General features: G+C 42.3%; 1 protein-coding gene across 2 annotated transcripts in view; it reads right to left on the reverse strand.

The window, feature by feature from the left end:
- The window catches only part of ARHGAP31 (Rho GTPase activating protein 31), a 111,427-nt gene that overhangs the window by 28,587 nt on the left and 62,969 nt on the right, over positions 1-19,871 (reverse strand). For both annotated transcript variants that reach the window (XM_021070330.1, XM_021070329.1), the window contains exons 2-6: positions 18,300-18,402; positions 15,567-15,711; positions 5,332-5,414; positions 4,027-4,134; positions 2,932-3,074 (exon numbers count right to left, since the gene is read on the reverse strand). In XM_021070330.1, the coding sequence (XP_020925989.1) occupies positions 2,932-3,074; positions 4,027-4,134; positions 5,332-5,414; positions 15,567-15,711; positions 18,300-18,402 (582 nt within the window). The remainder of the gene's footprint in view (positions 1-2,931; positions 3,075-4,026; positions 4,135-5,331; positions 5,415-15,566; positions 15,712-18,299; positions 18,403-19,871) is intronic.

Consider the following 19,871-nt stretch of genomic DNA (forward strand, 5'->3'; position numbering starts at 1 on the left):
TTCTCATTTACTTTCAGAAAAGATTTATATAGCTACCATAAAAAATACATCTGTAATGGGAGAGTTAAAGATAAAAGAAATATCAGCCACTCCTAGGCATATAGCCAAGAGTATTAAAAACACATTCACATGAAAACCTATACATGAATGTTCACAGCAATATTAATTAGTCACGACAACCCAAAAATAGAAACAATCCAATTGTCCATCAACTGGTGAATGGATAAAATGTGGTATATCCATACAATAGAATATTATCCAGCCATAAAAAAATGAAATGCCAACACATGAAAACATATGCTAAGTGAAAGGAGTCAGTCACCAAAGACCACATGTTATATGATTTCACTTATATGAAATGTGCAGAAGAGGCAAATACACAGAAACAGAAGGCAGATTAATGGCTGCCAGAGTCTGGGGGAGGGAAAGACATGGACTGACTGTTTAATGGGTGTGGGGTTTCTTTTTTGGAATGATGACAATATTCTGGAATTAGATAGTGGTGGTGGCTGCACAATTCTGTGAATACACTAAAAACCACTGAAATGTACACTTTAAAATGATTAAAGCAGTGAATTTTATGGTATGTGAATTCTAAGTCAAAAAAAATTTTTTTAAAGAAAGATCATAAACCACACAGAGGACAGGATAGGGGTGGGAACAATTATACAAGAAATCGAAATTTGAGATTAATTTCAGTTGAATACTCTGATGGCTAATTGACTTTCCCAAGTATTTTAGCTGAACTGGAAAAGAACACTTTGATCAGCTAACACAAATATCTTGCAGATTTGGTTCTCCCACATTACGGGTTCTCCAAGTGTGGACCCTGACCAGCAGCAGCAGCATCACCGGGAAACTTGTTAGAAATAAAATTTTCAGGAGTTCCCGTCATGGCTCAGTGGTTAAAGAATCTGACTACAAATGACAAGGTTGCAGATTCGATCCCTGGCCTCGCTCAGTGGGTTAAGGATCTGGCATTGCCGGGAGCTGAGATGTAGGCTGGCGGCTGCAGCTCCAATTGGACTCCTAGCCTGGGAACCTCCATATGCCATGGGTGCGGCCCTAGAAAAGACAAAAACAAAAAGAAAACCCCCTTTGGAGTTCCCATCGTGGCTCAGTGGTTAATGAATCCAACTAGGAACCATGAGGTTGCAGGTTCGATCCTGGCCTCGCTCAGTGGGTTAAGGATCCGGCGTTGCCGTGAGCTGTGCTGTAGGTTGCAGACACGGCTTGGATCCCGGGTTGCTGTGGCTCTGGCATAGGCCAGCGGCTACAGCTCTGATTAGACCCCTAGCCTGGGAACCTCCATATGCCGTGGGAGTGGCCCTAGAAAAGACAAAAAAAAAAGAAAAGAAAAAAAAAAAGAAAATTTTCAGCAGCACCGCAGACATGCTGAATCAGAAACTCCGGGGATGAAGTCTAGTGATCTGTGTCCAGGTTATGTGACATACACTAATGTTGGAAAACCACTCTTAAACAAATGGCAGTTAACCAGGCTCCTTGACAGCTGGATTTTTTATTTTTACAAATTAGGCTCATATGAGTTCAAGGTGCATAAACGAATTCATCCTTAGGGTTAACTATGTTATTGTGAGGACTAAAACATCACATCTTTCTTCTCACTACCTCCAGCCTGAAATAGCTGTATTTTTCTCACATTGTGGCTACTTCGGGTTTCAGTGCTAGCTAGTACACGCCCACAGGCACACAACCACACACTCATTGTTGTATGCCTAGTGCCTAGTGCAGGGCAGAACAAAGTAAGCACTCAATAAATTCTTAGGAAGAGAAGGCATTCTGAATATACATGTGAGTATGAGCAGAACGCCTCTTGACTCATTCACTTAAGACTTCTCGGGAGTTCCTGCTGTGGCTCAGGGGGTTAACAACCCGACTAGTATCCATGAGGATGGAGTCTGATCACTGGCCTCACTCAGTGGGTTAAGGATCCTGCATTGCCACAATTTGTGGCATAGGTCTTGGATACGGCTCAAATCTGGCATTGCAGTGGGTGTGATGTAGGCTGGCAGCAGCAGCTCCGATTGGACCCCTAGTCTGGGAACTTCCATATGCCACAGTGTGGCTCTACAAAGCAAAAAAAAAAAAAAAAAAAGACTTCTGAAATATCATACTGAAAGTAAAGACGAAATTTAATAATTAAAGATAAGAATATCACCAGTGCCTCTAGATATAATAGTAGGATGAGTTTAAGAACTCACTAAGGGAGTTCCCTTTGTGGCTCAGTGGAAATGAATCTGACTACGCATCCATGAGGATGCAGGTTCAATCCCTGACCTCACTCAGTTGGTTAAGCATCCGGAGTTGCCACGAGCTGTGGTGTAGGTCACAGACTCAGTTCAGATCTGACGTTGCTGTGGCTGTGGTGTAGGCCAGCATCTATGGCTCCAATTCGAACCCTAGCCTGGGAACCTCCAAATGCTGCAGGTGCACCCCTAAAAAAAGACAAAAAAGAGAACTCACTAAGGAGTTCCTTGGGGTCCTAGTGGTTAAGGATCTGTCGTTGTCACTGCTGTGGCTCAAGTTTGATCCGTGGCCAGGGAAATTTCACATGCTGCGGGCATAGCCAAAAACAAAAAAACAAAACAAAAAACCCACAACCAAAAAACCACACCTCATTCAAATCTGAATGCTATTGAGTTCACCACATTCATGGGATAGGCCATGTCTGCAACTTGTCAGAAACATGCTACAGCCACAAGAAAACACATCACACTTGTGCTGTATAGGTACACTTATAAGAATGAACAATCCCCAGACACTGACATGCAGTGTAGTCAGCACACACACACACACAGAGAGCTGACAACTGGAACTAGAATCCAGCCCACCCTAACTTACTCTGGGGCCCTGTGACTAAGGCAAGGAAGGAGGGTAGGCGGGCATGGTGTATGCCAGGAAGAGCCATACCATCGTTATCCAGAGACCCAGGTGAGCCGTTGTTAAAGATTTGATCTACATGATTCAGTATGAATTCAATCACCACCTGCTGAACCCGGACTGCAAGGAAGGCTGCATCTCCATTGCAACCAGTGGCTTCAATTTCTTTGGACCTGAACCATGAAAGAAACACATTCAGTGAATGAGTCTGTGCTACCACCTGAAGCCTAAGGGGGAGTCAGCAGGCCTTTTGTATAAACTCCAGCTCCTTAAGGACTACAGTTTTTTAATCTGTAGAGTATTTTAAATATTTAAGATACATTAAAGGGACTTTTCAAAGGCTGTGAAGCCCAGCACACTGGACATAATGCAAAGGGTTGCCAGGAATTATCCACTGCCAGACTGCAAACACTCTATTAGTGATATACAGGAACTGATTTTTTTTTTTTCTTTAGAGCATCCCCTTCCACCTCAACCCAATTATTCTAAGGGCAGGTCATTATTTATGGAGTTATATGAAGCAGTTCATTCAGGTTATGGTCAGCTGGGAACCCACCAAAACCAACAAAAGCCAAGGAGCCCCAATGACCAAGAAAGTCCTTTTCAGGAAATTATAATATAGACCCATAACATTGGCCACATCTCAGTTGCAGCCAGAAAATACCTCTGGGTTCCAGAATTTCCAAGATTAGCAGGCAAAGGCTATTTAAAAATCACCTTGAGGAGTTCCCGTCGTGGCCCAGTGGTTAACGAATCTGACTAGGAACCATGAGGTTGCGGGTTTGATCCCTGGCCTTGCTCAGTGGGTTAAGGATCCCGTGCTGTGAGCTGTGATGTAGGTGGCAGATGTGGCTTGGATCTGGCATTGTTGTGGCTCTGGCGTAGGCCAGCATCTACAGCTCTGATTCGACCCCTAGCCTGGGAACTTCCATATGCCATGGGAAACGCCCTAGAAATGGCAAAAAAGACCCCCCCCCCCAAAAAAAAAAATCACCTTGAATTCCCATGTGTGCCAGATAACCACTAAGCCAAAGGTTTGTCTTCAAGGTGTTTCACTTTTGAAGAATCTAGTCTTTGTTTGAACTGGGGACTGGGGTGGTGAGAAGGTCAGGGGTTGGTGGTTACCTGAGGAGATTTGGCGCCCACACCAGGGCCAGGTTCCTGGCATGCATGTTGGTCTTGCTGCTGAAGGAGGCGATGTGGGCCAGGTGTCGAATCAGGTATTCCAAGGTCCTGTAATGGTTCATTTAAAAAACCAACCGACCAAAATCCAAAGAAACAAACAAAAAACAAAGGAAGAAACATCAGAGCCTGTGTGAAGCCTGACATCTGGAGATAATATCTAAGTTTGAATTTAAGAGACTCTGAATGTTTCTATCTCATGAATTTTGGAGGACTATCAAGAAGATGTCAAGATGGATGAGGAGTGATTTTCTTGGCTCTGGATGTGCTAGCTACGGGTGGGGAAGAGACCATCACAATAGAAATCAGCTGAGGCCCTTGAGGCACCAGCCAGGGACAGAACTGGGACTCACAGCACTGGAGCCTGTGCCTCCTTCACCAGGCAGCATCTCCACCACGCTGTCTGAAAGCTCATCTCAGCTCCCACTGTAATTCTTCTAGCTGCAGGTACCTTGGTGCTTGTTAGGGAGTTCACTTCATGGGTGAATGATGTCTATTACCGCCGGGAAGTTCTTTCTTGTTCCACATCAAAATTTGCCCCCTTGTAAAAGATGGGCAGGAAGTTCCCTTGTGGCTCAGCGGAAAAGAATCCAACTAGCATCCATGAAGATTCGGGTTCGATCCCTGGCATCCTCAGTGGATCCTTAGTGGGTTGGGGATCTGACATTGCTGTGGCTGTGGCATAGGCCAGCAGCTGCAGCTCTGATTCAGCCCCTGGCCTGGGAATTTCCATATGCTGTGCATGTGGCCCCCAAAAGCAAAAACATGGGCAGGCTTAGAGAACAGTGGGAAAGGTGGTACAATTTAGGGTAAAACTGTGAGTATGAAATGAAAGGATGAGGGGATGTAAGGGATACCACTGATGAGCATGTAGAGACTGGTCAACCAAATGCCCGAGAGCAACACTCAAACCCTATTTAAAAACCATCTTGCTTTCCATAGATTCAGTTATGCTGTGAACTTGAGTAAGAATCTAGAATATCTCTTTGAGGCTGGCTTGTGTGATCAGAATGATTTCTTGTGGGGCTCTGAGGGGTGTCCCAAAAGTAACTTGGACATGGGCTGCCCTTTTCCGCCAATGTCTCTGGTCAGGCATCAACTCACTCTGATAAAGTGACCTGTTCACTCACCTCAAAATGCCCCGGGAAGGTCACTGTCCACTGATTTGTTCCCTCTTATGCTGCCAGCTTGTGTCTATGGTATTACATCACATTGAGAGGCTGAGTTGTTTCCACCAAGGATTCTTACCTGTAATGGGATGGGGGGAGCTCCTGGATAACATTTTGGATTCGGGCCAATTGGCCTTCTTCTGGGCAATGCGACACCGCCTCCTGCGGAGAGGAAATGCAGCAGCCTGGTGAGTGCTCCAGAAGGTGGCCACCCGTGTCTGCGGGTTTCATACAGGTTCCTGGTACTCCAGCCTCCCAACCATGACTAGAGGTCAACCTTCCAACAGGCAAGATCTTCTAGGAAAACGGCTAAAATTTGAGGGTTCACGATGGGAAGCGCATAATAGTATGGCACATGGGGTCTCTGTGCAACCTCAGATGGTGGGTAAGTAGGTATCTGGTAAAGAATAGGTGGAATCTGGGGTGTGTCCTGTGTAACAGAGTCACAGAGACTCCCACGGGGAGAAACAGAGACAGGGAGATGGAGTGAGATGGAGATGACAGGGTGGCCCCGCTTTTACTCAGCCAGCTGTCTTTTGGGGTGTAAAAGCCCCTCCCTACCCAGCCTGAGGCTATTCCTTGACACACACACCCCCCCGCCCCCCGCCCCTCCGCAGCCTGATGTTGATGCTAGGAAGAAGGGAAGACCTAAGGACGTGCCCTCTCAGCAGGATAAGAGCTTTGCCTCTGAGATCTAATGACCTTGTTCTCCCAAGGCTGGGAGAGCCTCATAAGGCGAGTGAAGGAAGAGAGTTCCAGAGGAAGGAGGGGTGGAGGAAAGTGGCATGGACCCTCCCACAGTCTATTCGGCACAGGGGGAGCGAAGGAGGCTTCTCTTCCTCTGCAAAACTAGGATGAGCGTGGCAAAGCTTCACATACACCCCTGCCCCAAGCCTCCTGCTCTTCCCCTACTTTATAAAAATGTGTCTGGGGAATAAAGGTGTAGATCAATTTAATAGCCCTCATGGAAAGTTCCTTTAATGTTTTAGGAAGCTGTTAGTCATCTTTGTTCCAAGAGGCTGGGCAGGCTCACCCCTGATGCCTGCAGTTCCACTTGGGACTGGTGTTTATTTCATTATTCACAGCCTCTCCCCATCACACCCCAATCCTATTTGCAAGCTCTCTAGATCTTCATTTTTCTCCCGGAGGGGTCGGCTCACTGCAAAGCTATTTTTCGCTCTCTTTATATTCCCCTATTAGAAGAGAAGAACTCATCGCTGGGGAATTAAGGGAAGGGAGTGGAAAATTTGCCTACCCCAATTTTTGGCCTGAAAGAGAATTTCATTCAACGTTGGCTAAGCCAATCCTTTATTTGTTTCATTTTTTTAAAGTTTTATGGAAGTATAGCTGATTTACAATGTTGTGATAATTTCTGCTGCACAACAAAGTGATTCAGTTATACGTATACACACAACTATTCTTTTTCAGATTCTTTTCCCATATAGATTATCACCGAATATTGGGTAGAGTTTCCTGTGCCACACAGCAGGTCCCTGTTGACCATCCATTCCATATATAATAGTGTACACATACCAAGCCAATCTTGCTAATGGTTAAATCTTAAAAGACCTAGGTTGAATATTTGTTCTCTTCCAATTAGTATCAGTAAGACCAGCTTCCTTCCCTTTGAGGAGTCTGGCGAAGGCTGGACTCTGGGGTCCAGGCTCTTGTTTCCTCTGTTTACCTGACACTGCCTCAGCCCCTGTAGCTCAAGTCCTGCAGTCTAGGCAGCTCCATCACGAGGATGGACAAACAACCTGTGGCTCTCCTTTCCAACTGCACTCCAGGCACAACTCAGTTTTTACCCTTTATTTTGTATTAATTATTTTAAAATTATTATAAATCTACTTTTTCATTTTTAATTATTTTAAGCTATTAGATTAAAAAGTAATCCATGCACATGACTTTTAAAATGCAACGCAGTCAAAGGAATACCGAGAAGAAAATTAGCTTTCCCTCCAACTGCAGGCCATCAGTCTCCAGAGATAAGCACTGTTGTCTTCCAGACAGTTGTAGCTACCTGTCTGTCACACCCATGGTGGCAAGCATGACTACATGACATGGCCCATCTGCAAACTGCCTGTCTCCTATCATTTCCTCCTGGCTGCTCCCCATGGGCCAGGCTGGCCTCTATGTGTTCTCTCAGGCATGTTCAGCATGCCCTTGACTAGGGCCTTTGCCCCTGCTATTTCTTCTTGGTACCCTCTTCCACCAGGTATTTGCACTCTTTGTTCCCTCACTTCATCCTTGTCTCTGTTCAAATATCACCTCAGAGAGTGATCTTTGACTATCCTACCAAAAAAAAGCAGTTCCCATCATTCCCTGTCCTTTGCCTTGCATTTTCTTCACAGTACTTATCAACAGGTCGCATTATAGAGCTATACTTTATATTTATCATCTATTTCCTTCATTACAGTATAAGTTTCATGACAGCTAGGATTTTATCTGTCTTGCTTACCATTAAATTCCTATCCCTTGGAAATGTGCCTGCCTGATATACATAGTAGGTGATCAATAGACCTTGGTTGAATGAAACAAATGAATGAGTCCATGTTTTGCTTTGCATCTGAAAATGCCCAACATTCCCATTTTGACCACACTTCCAGGACAGTACCATGCAAGGACCCTACCTCCACCCTGAGGAACACCAGCTTTGCTGAGGCAGCTCCCCTCAACTTTGCGCTCCTGGTAGGGTGACCAAGCAGCCTGGTTTGCCCGAGATTGAGTTTCTAGGACACAGGGCTTTTCAGAGCTAAAAGTGGGGGAGTCCCTGGCACACCAGGACAGCTGATCACTGCCCCCTTGGCAGCCACCTTGAGCCCAAAGCCCATTAGCTCTGCCTGTTGCCACACACCAGTGACCCATCTCCAGTGACCCTTCAAATGATGTGTGTAGGTCAGCCAACCTACTAGCAAATGTTGACGAGGTGACAGTCACATTCCCCTGTAGCTGGAGAGCAGAGAAAGGAAGCACAATAATGAATAAAATTAACACTGTTTCTGTCCTCAGTGAGCTTACAGTTTAATGAGGGAGACTGAAACATAAAGACATGATTTCAACATAAAATTTAATACCTCAATACCTTCCTTAAAGCCCTTACATAAGCCACTTTTTTGTATCTTGGGTATAATAATTTTAGCTGAATCAATCTGACCCAAATTGAATTTTTCCTAAGATAAATTTTTTTTTCCTGATAAAAATTAAAATGTAGGATAGTAGGCTAAATTGTTATTCCCAAAGAGATCAGGTCCCAATTTCCAGAACCTGGAAATGTTACCTTATTTGGAAAAAGGGTCTTTACAGGCGTGATTAAGGCTTTTGAAATGAGGAGAGTCTCGTGAATTATTCAGGTGGGCCCTAAATCCAATCACAGGTATCCTTAAAAGAGAGAGGCAGAGGGCTATTTGATACAGACGAAAGAGGAGAAGGCAGTGTGACCACGGAGTCAGAGACAGGAGTGATGTGGCCACAAGCCAAAGGGTGCCAGCAGCCACCTGAGGCTGGAGGAGGCAAGGAACACCTTTTCTCTAGAGTTTCTGCAGGGAGCATGGCCCTGCTGACACCTTGATTTCAGCCCAGGGAAACTGATTTCAGACATCTAGACTCTAGAACTGTAAGAGCATAACTTTGTTGTTTAAGCAATAAAGTTTGCAGTAATTTGTTACAGCAGCCACATGAAACTAATATATATGTACTCAACGTTAAAATGTGAAATCTGAAGGAAATAAAAATCATTTGCTATCCTACCACCCAGGCATAACTACTATTAACCTACTCCCATGTGAGGCATAAAAGAAGCGATTTGCCCAGGCTTCACAGCACCAAATACAAACATTGGTGTAATTTCCTATTTAGTTGCATGTACTGCTTTTCTCCATTTAACTTTCTATTGTGGCCAGCATATAGACTTCAGAAATATGACTTTCCATGGCTACACAGGATTGAAACCAATAGATTCATTATCATTTATTTAACCCATCCCTTACTGTTAGACATGTAAGACTCCCCCAATTTTGTAATTGTAATGTAGCAGGGAAGTATTTCTAAATCAATCATTCATACGCAATCTGATTATCTTAAAATGAAATCCTAGAAATAGAGTTACTATATTAAAAAAATGAGCATTTAAGGATTCTTGATAATTTCAAATGACTTTAGAATTACCAATTTACACTATCAATACAAAGCCATGAAAGAACCAGTGTCACAACAGGCTCATCAGCATGAAACACTAACATTAAAAAAGTGTTTAATATGTAAAAATATTTTTCTAATACACAGTTATTTATTGATTGATTTATTTGGCCATGCCCAAGGCATGTGGAAGTTCTTAGGCTAGGGATCAAACCTGTGCCACAGCAGCAACCCGAGCTGCTGCAGTGGCAATGCCGGATCCTTAACTCACTGTGCTACAAGGGAACTTCCCATACATTTTAAATAATTATATTTCATCTAAAAATTGTCTGTTGAGGTTTTTTGCTCATTTGTTTAGAAGGGTGCTATGTGTGTTTTACTTTTTTATTTTATTTTATTTTTTTGTCTTTTTAGGGCAACACCTGCGGCATATGGAGGTTTCCAGGCTAAGAGTTGAATCGGAGCTGTAGCCGCTGGCCTATGCCACAGCCATAGCCATGCCAGATCCGAGCTGTGTCTGCGACCTACACCAGAGCTCACAGCAACACCGGATCCTTAATCCACTGAGCAAGGCCAGGGATCAAACCTGCAACCTCATGGTTCCCAGTCGAATTTATTCACCACTGAGCCATGATGAGAACTCCTGTGTGTTTTACTTTTTATTGATAGATAGGAGTTGTATATAATTAAATAATGTTAATTTCCTGTATCTTTATTGTAAATGTTTTCCACAGTTGGTCATTTGCCTTTTAATTTTGTTAATGTATTTTTTTAATATAGAAAGGATAATCTGTATGTAGTTTAGTTGTTAAATTTCATTCTTAGTTGTTTGCTTTTATTCTTAGAAGGCCAGTCTTCATCCTGAAATCTGCTAAATGGTAAAAAATGTAACTTGAGGAGTTCCCGTCATGGCGCAGTGGTTAATGAATCCGACTAGGAACCATGAGGTTTCGGGTTCGGTCCCTGCCCTTGCTCAGTGGGTTAACGATCCAGCATTGCCATGAGCTGTGCTGTAGGTTGCAGACGCAGCTCGGATCCCGCGTTGCTGTGGCTCTGGCGTAGGCCGGTGGCTACAGCTCCGATTCAACCCCTAGCCTGGGAGCCTCCATATGCCGCGGGAGTGGCCCAAGAAATAGCAACAACAGCAACAACAACAACAAAAAGACAAAAGACAAAAAAAAAAAAAAAAAAAAAAAATGTAACTTGACTTTCCCCTTTCCTGATAGCTAGCCAATTTTCCAACACTATTTATTGAATTTTTTGTTCATTTGTTTAGGATGATTTCTTTATTTCATATTAAGTTATTAAATACATGAGCCTATTTAAGAGCTGTTAGTCTATTTTATTTATTTATTTATTAACTTGCTTTTTGGGGCCACACCAGCAGCATATGGAGGTTCCCAGGGTAGGGGTCCAATTGGAGCTACAGCTCCCAGCCTACACCACAGGCACAGCAATGTAGGATCCGAGCCATGGCTGCAACCTACACCACAGCTCACTGCAATGCCAGATCCTTAACCCACCAAGCAAGGCCAGGGATTGAACCCGCAACCTCATCATTCCTGGTTGGAACTGTTTCCACTGTGCCATGACGGGAACTCCTATTAAGTCCATTTTAAAATAGTGAAGGAGTTCCCATCATGGCTCAGCAGAAATGAATATGACTAGCATCCATGAGGACGCAGGTTCAATCCCTGGCCTTGCTTAGTGGTTTAAGGATCCGGCGTTGTCATGAGCTGTGGTGTAGGTGGCAGAGGTGGCTCAGATTCTGCATTGCTGTGGCTGTGCTGTGGGCCAGCAGCCACAGCTCCAATTCAACCCCTAGCCTGGGAACATATGCTGTGGGTGTGGCCCTAAAAAGGCAGAAATAAAAGGGTAGTAGTTATGAGAGTATTAAATCTTCACTTCCATTTACTAGCTCTACAACACCAGCAAGAGTCACTCTGAGCTTCAATTTACCTATCTAAAAGAGATATTAAACCTACTTCATAGAGTAATTTTGAGGATTGAATTAAATAATATTTGCAATAAATTTATCATATACTAAGCACCCAATAAGTGGTAGATATCATTATCATTACACTAATTTTTTTGTATTTCTGGGAGTTCCTCTCATGGCACAGCAGAAACGATCTGACTAGGAACCATGAGGTTGCAGGTTCGATCCCTGGCCTCTATCAGTGGCTTAAGGATGCAGCATTGCTGTGAGCTGTGGTGTAGGCCAGTGGCTACAGCTCTGATTCAACCCCTAGCCTGGGAACCTCCATATGCCACATGTTCGGCCCTAAAAAGACAAAACAAAACAAAAAAAGACAAAAAAAAAGAAGTTTCTGAAGTTTCTAGACAAGAAATCCCATCAACCCCCAACTATCACAGAATCAAATATAGTTAAAATAAATTAGACTCAATCAATTGTTTAACATGATGACATTCTAGTCTTACTCAAGGATGAAACTACCGCACTGATAAGAAGATTAAAACTATATATAAAACAAACAATAAAATCATAGGCACAAATTAAAACAATAAGATACATTTTTGGTTGATTGAAATTGGCAAACACTTTAACAGACTGAAAGTAACCAGTGTTGGCAAGGCTGCAGGAAAAAGGGCATTCTTGTCACTCTGGAGAACAATTTGGCAACATGTAACAAAATTTTATTTTATTATTTTATTTTATTTTATTTTATTTTATTTTATTTTATTTTATTTATTTTTTTGTCTTTTTGTCTTTTTAGGGCCATACCTGCAGCATATGGAAGTTCCCAGGCTAGGGGTCGAATCAGAGCTACAGCTGCTGGCCTATGCCACAGCCACAGATCTGAGCCACATCTGTGACCTACACCACAGCTCACAGCAATGTTGGATCCTTAACCCATGCAGCAGGGCCACGGATTGAACCCACAGCCTCATGGATACTAGTTGGATTTGTACCTCTGAGCCATGATGGGAACTCCTGACAAAATTTTAAATAAGAACTTTTTGCTCAATAAATCTACTTCTGTGGTTTTTTTCCCTTAAGGATATAAACAAAAGTATAAAGATATATGTACAAACATGTTTATACTATACTTCTATTTATAAAGGCAAAGTGTTAAGAAACAAAAAGCCTTGGGAGTTCCTGTTGTGGCTCATCAGAAACAAATCTGACTAGTGTTCATGAGGATGCAGGCTCAATCCTTGGCCTCGCTGAGTAGGTTAAGAATCTGGTGTTGGAGTTCCCGTCGTGGCGCAGTGGTTAACGAATCTGACTAGGAACCATGAGGTTGTGGGTTCGGTCCCTGCCCTTGCTCAGTGGGTTAAAGATCCGGCGTTGCTGTGAGCTGTGGTGTAGGTTGCAGACTCGGCTTGGATACCGCGTTGCTGTGGCTCTGGCTAGGCCAGTGGCTACAGCTTTGATTCGACCCCTAGCCTGGGAACCTCCATATACCGCAGGAGCGGCCCAAAGAAATAGCAAAAAGCCAAAAAAAAAAAAAAAAAAAAAAAAGAATCCGGTGTTGCAGTGAGCTGTGGTGTAGGTCTTAGACTAGGCTTGGATCCCTCATTGCTGTAGCTGTGGTATAGGCCCGCAGCTGTAGCTGCATTTTGACCTCTGGCCTGGGAACTTCACTATGCCGCAGGTGCAGCCTGAAAAAGCAAAAAACCCAAAACAAAACGTTGTGGATATGAGAGACTACTCTGCAAAAGTAGTGTCTTTCTCATGGAAAGATGGTCACATTGTTGAATTAACAGCATTGCAACATATCAGTACATAGTATTGAGGAGCAAAAGTGGGGAGAAAGAAAGGGAACGACAGAGACAGATCTGTAAGGATGTCTCCTGAAATTTTAATAGCAGATATGCGCGGATGTGATATTTCAGGTGATTTATACTTTCGCCTTTATACTCTTCCAGATTGCTTTAATTTTTTTTTTTTTTTTTTTTTTTTGCTTTTTTAGGGCCACATCTGTGGCAATACGGAGGTTCCCAGGCTAGGGGGTCAAATCAGAGCTACAACTGCTGACCTACGCCAGGGCCACAGCAATGCCAGATCTGAGCCACGTCTGCAACCTACACCACAGCTCATGGCAATGCCGGATCCTTAACCCACTGAGTGAGGACAGGGATGGAACCTTCAACCTCATGTTTACTAGTTGGATTTGTTTCCCCTGAACCACAACGGGAACTCCTTTAATGATGTTTTAACATGCAGTTGTCTATCTGCTTTTTCCAGTTATCATTATGAGTATTTCCCCGTATCACTGAAAACTCCTAAATATGTTTTAATGATCCACACTCAATTTTTAAGAAGCACTCATTTATTCCTACATAATTTCAAATTGAAGAACATTTATATACTCAAAACAGGCCAACTACAGGAGCCATGAGAAAGATTTACTCCTTTGGTTAGTGCCTAGGTTTGGTCCTTAACTCCTTCATAATTTTAATTTCAAACACCCCCTCTGACCTCCCTATTCCAACAGTCTACTGACCTCACTGAGAGAAATAATCCATTGATCTACTTTTTCACCTGTCTTATGCCCCATTTCTCTTCTTATTCAGACAAAATTCTATAGTCAGTTATTTCAATCACTTCTTTGCAAACACTCTCATCTCCCTCTCCTTCTTTTTCAAGCTGAGTCTAAACTTCAACCCAACTCTTCACCTACTCAGTACCTCCACCCCTGCAGCCAAATGCTCAAGCCCTATTTTTTTCAAGCCCTATTTTTAAAAATATTTTCATTCTTTTTTTTATTACTCAATGAATTTTATTACATTTATAGTTGTACAATGATCATCACAACCAAATTTTATAGCATTTCCATCCCAAACACTCAGTGCATCCCCCCACCCCCCAACCTGTCTCCTTGGAAACCATAAGTTTTTCAAAGTCTGTGAGTCAGTATCTGTTCTGCAAACAAGTTCATTGTGTCCTTGTTTTAGATTCCACATGTAAGTGATAGCATTTGATGTTGGTGTCTCATTGTCTGACTAACTTCACTTAGCATGATGTTGCTGCAAATGCCGTTATTTCTTTCCTTTTAATGGCTAATATTCCATTGTGTATATGTACCACATCTTTATCCACTCCTCTGTCAATGGGCATTTAGGTTGTTTCCATGTCTTGGCTATTGTATAGAGTGTTCGAGCCCTATTTTTAATGCTATCTCATTTATTCTGCTTTCTCCTCTTCCTTTGGTAACCATGCAGCTGCTATTTAGGTGTTCTGTTCTTGCTCATCCATCCTCTTTCACCAACCCAGCTCACTGGCCTATCCTGTACTCCCTCTTGACTGCTTTTCCCAGAATCTTTTCTCTTTCTAGATTTCTTTTTCTTTCTTTTCTTTTTGATTTCTAGGGCCACACCTTCAGCATATGGAAGTTCCCTAGGAGTCCCATCGGAGCTGTAGCTGCCGGCCTATGCTACAGCCACAGCAATGCCAGATCCAAGCTGCATCTTCAGCCTACACCACAGCTCACAGCAACACCAGATCCTTAACTCACTGAGCAAAGAGTCCAGGGATCGAACCCTCATCCTCATGGATACTAGTCGGATTTATTTCCATTGCGCCACAACGGGAACTCCCTTTCCCTGGATTTCTGACTACTATTGCGTGTTCTCTCTCCCTTCTTTATCTGCCCACTTCTTTACCCAACCCCAACAAGAAACAAAAGGAATAGTCTGAAATGAATTAGTTGTGGGGGTAGCATCTGGAGCCTCAGGTTCCTGTCCTGCTTGGGGACAGAGTGACCTTGGGCCAGTCATTTCATTTCCTGGTTCTTAGTTTCCTCTCTATGTAACAATGCACATTTGCACATTTGCTTACATAAATATGGAACTGACCTAACTTAGCTCTTTTTTTTTTTTTTTTTTTTTTTGCTGCAGGAACTCCTGGGCCAGGGATTGAAACTGTACCACAACTGTAACCAGAGTCACAACAGTGACAATGCCAAATCCATAACCCTCTAAGTCATGGGGGAACTCCTAACCCAGTTCTTCAAACACACATGATTCTGAAAATCAAAGAAAGGAACAATTTAGCAAATGCTCCCACTACCCTACTTTCCTCACTATACCATCCTATTTCCATCACCAAGATAATGGCAACCATCTGGTGAGTATTTCGATTTACTGCTAAAACTTTCCTTGGCCCATCCACGCGTCCCGCCCAGTAATGGAAATGGAAATCCACACACTCACCGTGAATTTCTCATAGAGCTCATACGTCAGGAGGGGGTTGGGCAGCTCCCGAAAGTAGAGCTTGCAGAGGGAGCCCACACAGTGGATGTCCTGGAGGTACACTTCCCTTGTCAGATTTGGACATTGATCTGAGCCGAACTCTTGCCTGAAACAACACAGACGGAGACATAACAATCCCAGGAACATGTGTTTCATGTCAGCAGCTACTTGGCTGCTTAGGGGGTAAAAATACCCTAAACTGCTGATCTGACCAAGTCACAAGGAATCTATAGGAAGATTTCCACTTTAAGATTCAGTCTTCCAGATTCAGAAGCTGCTGTCATTAGAAAGATATAATCCCATTTACAAATGGATTTCTCATGACATTATGTCTATATTCTCAATTATGAACAGTGGGGAAATAAAATTTTTTTTCCAAAAACCCTGTCAAGATTTCAGTTTTCCCAAAATATTGTTTTAAATGAACTTCTCTCTCTCGGAGGAGAGGCCAAAACCAGAGTGAGTCGAATTGTTATCATTTATATCCACATGTTCATGTCAGCAGACTTGTTTTATCTGGAGACTTAAACCCAAGGTTTGAGAACTTCAGTCAACTCTCTCTTTGATGCTGAATGGAAACATCTAGGCTGCCTGATAGTGACTCCCCCAGGACAGATGAGCTTTATGAATATTTTCTTCAACAATCTATAGTGGGGTGTTTGGGCACATTGTCACATTCTAGGCCTTGTCTTTTTTTTTTTTTTTGTCTTTTTAGGGCCACAACCATGGCATATGGATGTTTCCTGGCTAGGGCATCGAATCAGAGCTGCAGCTGCTGGCCTAACCACAGCCACAGCAATGCCATATCTGAGCCACATTTGTGACCTACACCACAGCTCATGGTAATGTCGAATCCTTAACCCATTGAGCGAGGCCAGGGATCAAACCTGCATCCTAATGGATACTAGTCAGGTTCGTTACAACTGACCCACAGGAACTCCTAGGCCTTGTTTCTAATTTAAAAAATATTTCCTAATAAGTTTACATGAATATATTACCTCAAATAATATACACTTATGAGTTAAAAATCTATTCAAAAGATGATATATCTGAGCTTTAATACCAAAGAGAGATTAGGTTTCTTGAGAGTCTTCATTTGGCCAAACAAGTAGTGACAAAGTCAACCAGAGTCTGGGAGGCAGCATCTTGAAACAGCTGGCTGCCCATTCTCTTGGAGTCTGGTTCTGCCCCTTTAATAAAGGGAAGGGAAATCCCTGATGCTGCCAGAACCTGAAACGAACTGAGTGAGGCCTTGAAAAGAAAGCCATGCAATGGCCTCATAAATTTATAGGCATGTGTTTTTTTTACAAGAGCAGAACAAAAACAATCTAGAGCTTATTCATTTTGTTAGCCAAAAATTTCCCTTGTCAAGGCTAAGGTCAATCCTTAAATGAAAAAGAATTGGCCATTGTCCAAGTGTCCTTCCATGATACCAGCTACCGTGTAGTATTATTTCAGAGCTAGGAGTATACCATTAAAAATGCTAGCTGTTGAAACTCAGAAAAATGTCACATAAGTAAATTAGTGAAATTTTATAAGCACATACACAGATCTGTTAAAATCTAAGGTTGCAATAAACCAGTTTTTTTTTTTTTTTTTTTTTCTTTTTAACAGCTATCACTGCTCCAGGAGTGAAAATAACGTTTTGTTCCTTTGGTATAGCTTCATGACAACTGGGATTTGAGGGGGAGGGGTATAGTAATCTTGTAACAAGAATGTTTTATTGTCTTAAAAGGCTACATTATAGCTAAATGTATAATAAGTATATTAAAATAACAATAAATTATGTACTTGTGGTATTAAAGAACAATATTCAAAATACCTAAACCTATTGTTTCAGTCACAAATGGTATATATTTTATACATAATGTATATATTCTATACATACACTAAATACATATATTCCTTTTATTCTATATATATAATACATATAAAATACACACATATCTGTGTTTTGTATGAAGATTATTGGCCTCTTAATTTAATGTGATAGAAATTTCTTCCAAAAAAATTCTAGGATACATTATACAACTATTTACAATAAATCCATAAATTGGAAATAGTTCCTCTATGAATAATTTCTTTTTTTTGACCACGCATGTAGAAGTTCCTGGGCCAGGGATTGAACCTGTGACACAGTTTCAACTTGTGCCACAGCTGCTGCAATGCCAGATCCTTAACTCACTGCTCTACAAGTGAACTTCCAATAATTTTTAAAACACAGGCATCAGTTAAAGAACTTCTGACTTCTCAATCAGATGAAATATCAAATGTTGACTGTGTGCCAGTAGAAAAAGTCACGTTGATCTCCAACTTCTGAATACCATGTACGCTTGGTATTCAGGGGATACCAAGCTTTGAGTAGGCAAGTGAATAATAATAAATCATTTTTCCCAACTTGTAATTTAAATCATTTGAGTTCAATTGAATCCACCCAAGAAGGATAAATCTGGTGCAAGACAAACAGATTAAAAGCCCTCAGGAGCTTATGTTGGAAAGAATTACATCAGACTGGGGAGCTTCCTGATTAGATTAAGAACAGTTAGGCATCTGAAAACATCAGCACTTGATCTTCTGCCCTGCCATCCTTCCCTCAATCCCTTCAGTTTTTAATACTCCCAACATCTGCAGATAGAAGTGTGGACAGGAGAAGGATCCTGGAAGAATTCTTTGGGGGGTTATTCTTTGGCTTACCTTAGCCGTTGTATGTTTGAGGTGACTCCGGAAAGCCGATAAATTCCATCCACGATGCCGTGAGTCTCTATAAATTCTGCACAGCTCTTCAATACATATGGAACTATGTAAAGGAAAAGAAAAAACAATGAAGTATTTGATATAAGTCTGACTGTCTTTTAAAGATAGCCTGTTAAAAATTCAGGTAACTTCAAAGAGAAATGAGCATGGAACACATACAAGTTACAAGTGGAAACAATTACTTGTAAGTGGTAGATGATGTTCTTTGGTATTTAAAAAAAAAAAAACATAGGGCTTTGTTAAAGTTTAGAAAACTCAAGTGTTTTAAGAATTAGGTTTTTTTTTTTTTTTTTTTAAGAATTTGAAAAATATGCAAACACTTAGATTTGAAACCAGCAGTGACCTTGGAAATCTCACAACTCCATCTCCTGGTTTCACTGGTTTTCCCAGTGTGGCCTCCTGACCAGCAGCATCAGCATCTCCTGGGAACATGTTGGGAATGCAAATTCCCAGGTCCCACTCCAAACCCAAGAATCAGAAATTATGCAGGTGGGGCCCAGCAGTCTGTGGTTTTAAAACACAGGTGACTGCTGTATGATCAGATTAGAGAATTGGTGCCTAGGGGCAGGTAAATTTATTTACCTCACTCAAGAGTACTTGCTGCTTATGAAAAGTAATTAACACATGGAAAAACGCTCATGATATAGGTAGATAAGAGAAAAAACAAGGCACAAAATCAAATCGACATTGTGAATTCAGCTATGTTAAAAAAAATTGCAAAGGAAAAAATGACTGGGAGAATATCTGCCAGATTGTTAAAGGTGATTTAAAGGTTAAAGTTGTTTATTTTATTTTTTTATTTTTGGCTACCCCGAGGCATATGGAATTCCTGAGCCAGGGATCAGACCCAAGCCACAGCGGCACCCCACTGAGAAGCCAGAGCCTTACCTCAGTGTGCTGGGCTGGGGATTGAACCTGTGACCCAGTGCTCCAGAGATGCCACTGGGAACTCCTAAAGTGCTTTTTTTTTTTTTTTTTTTTAATGTGAGAACCACCCCTAACCACACACACCACCAAATGGGTCAAACCAGTCATTGATTGAATGGGCCATATAAAAGGGACCAACATGGCCTCTTGAATTCCTACCACTCCAGAAGTCCAGTGCCTGGATAGAAGAGTCTGGCTATGCTGTTCTCTTCTCAGGGCTGACCTTGATGAGCTCAGCCAGCTCAGCGACCCAGAATGGCAAACATAGGCCTTTTGGATGGCATGGAGAGAGTGGCAAGTCACCTCATACACTGGTCCTTGGACAGATCCATCTGAGGTCCCTCTGTGAGAGTGTAGTGGATGGTATGGAACTACAAAGCCTTGGGGCTGAAGCCTTCAGGCATGGAGGTGGTATAGAAACTCCATGAGCTGGGGCTTGGGTTAGCACCATGCTCATTCCCCCAAAATATACCCAGTCTGTTAATGCCTTAAACTAGACAAATGCCAGTCCGTTAATGCTCAATGCACATGATCATACCTGCACACAATTCCAACCTGGACTGGACCTTTACATGGGTGGACACT

This window comes from Sus scrofa, chromosome 13, assembly GCF_000003025.6.
Source record: "Sus scrofa isolate TJ Tabasco breed Duroc chromosome 13, Sscrofa11.1, whole genome shotgun sequence".
In the NCBI taxonomy this organism is placed as follows: domain Eukaryota; kingdom Metazoa; phylum Chordata; class Mammalia; order Artiodactyla; family Suidae; genus Sus; species Sus scrofa.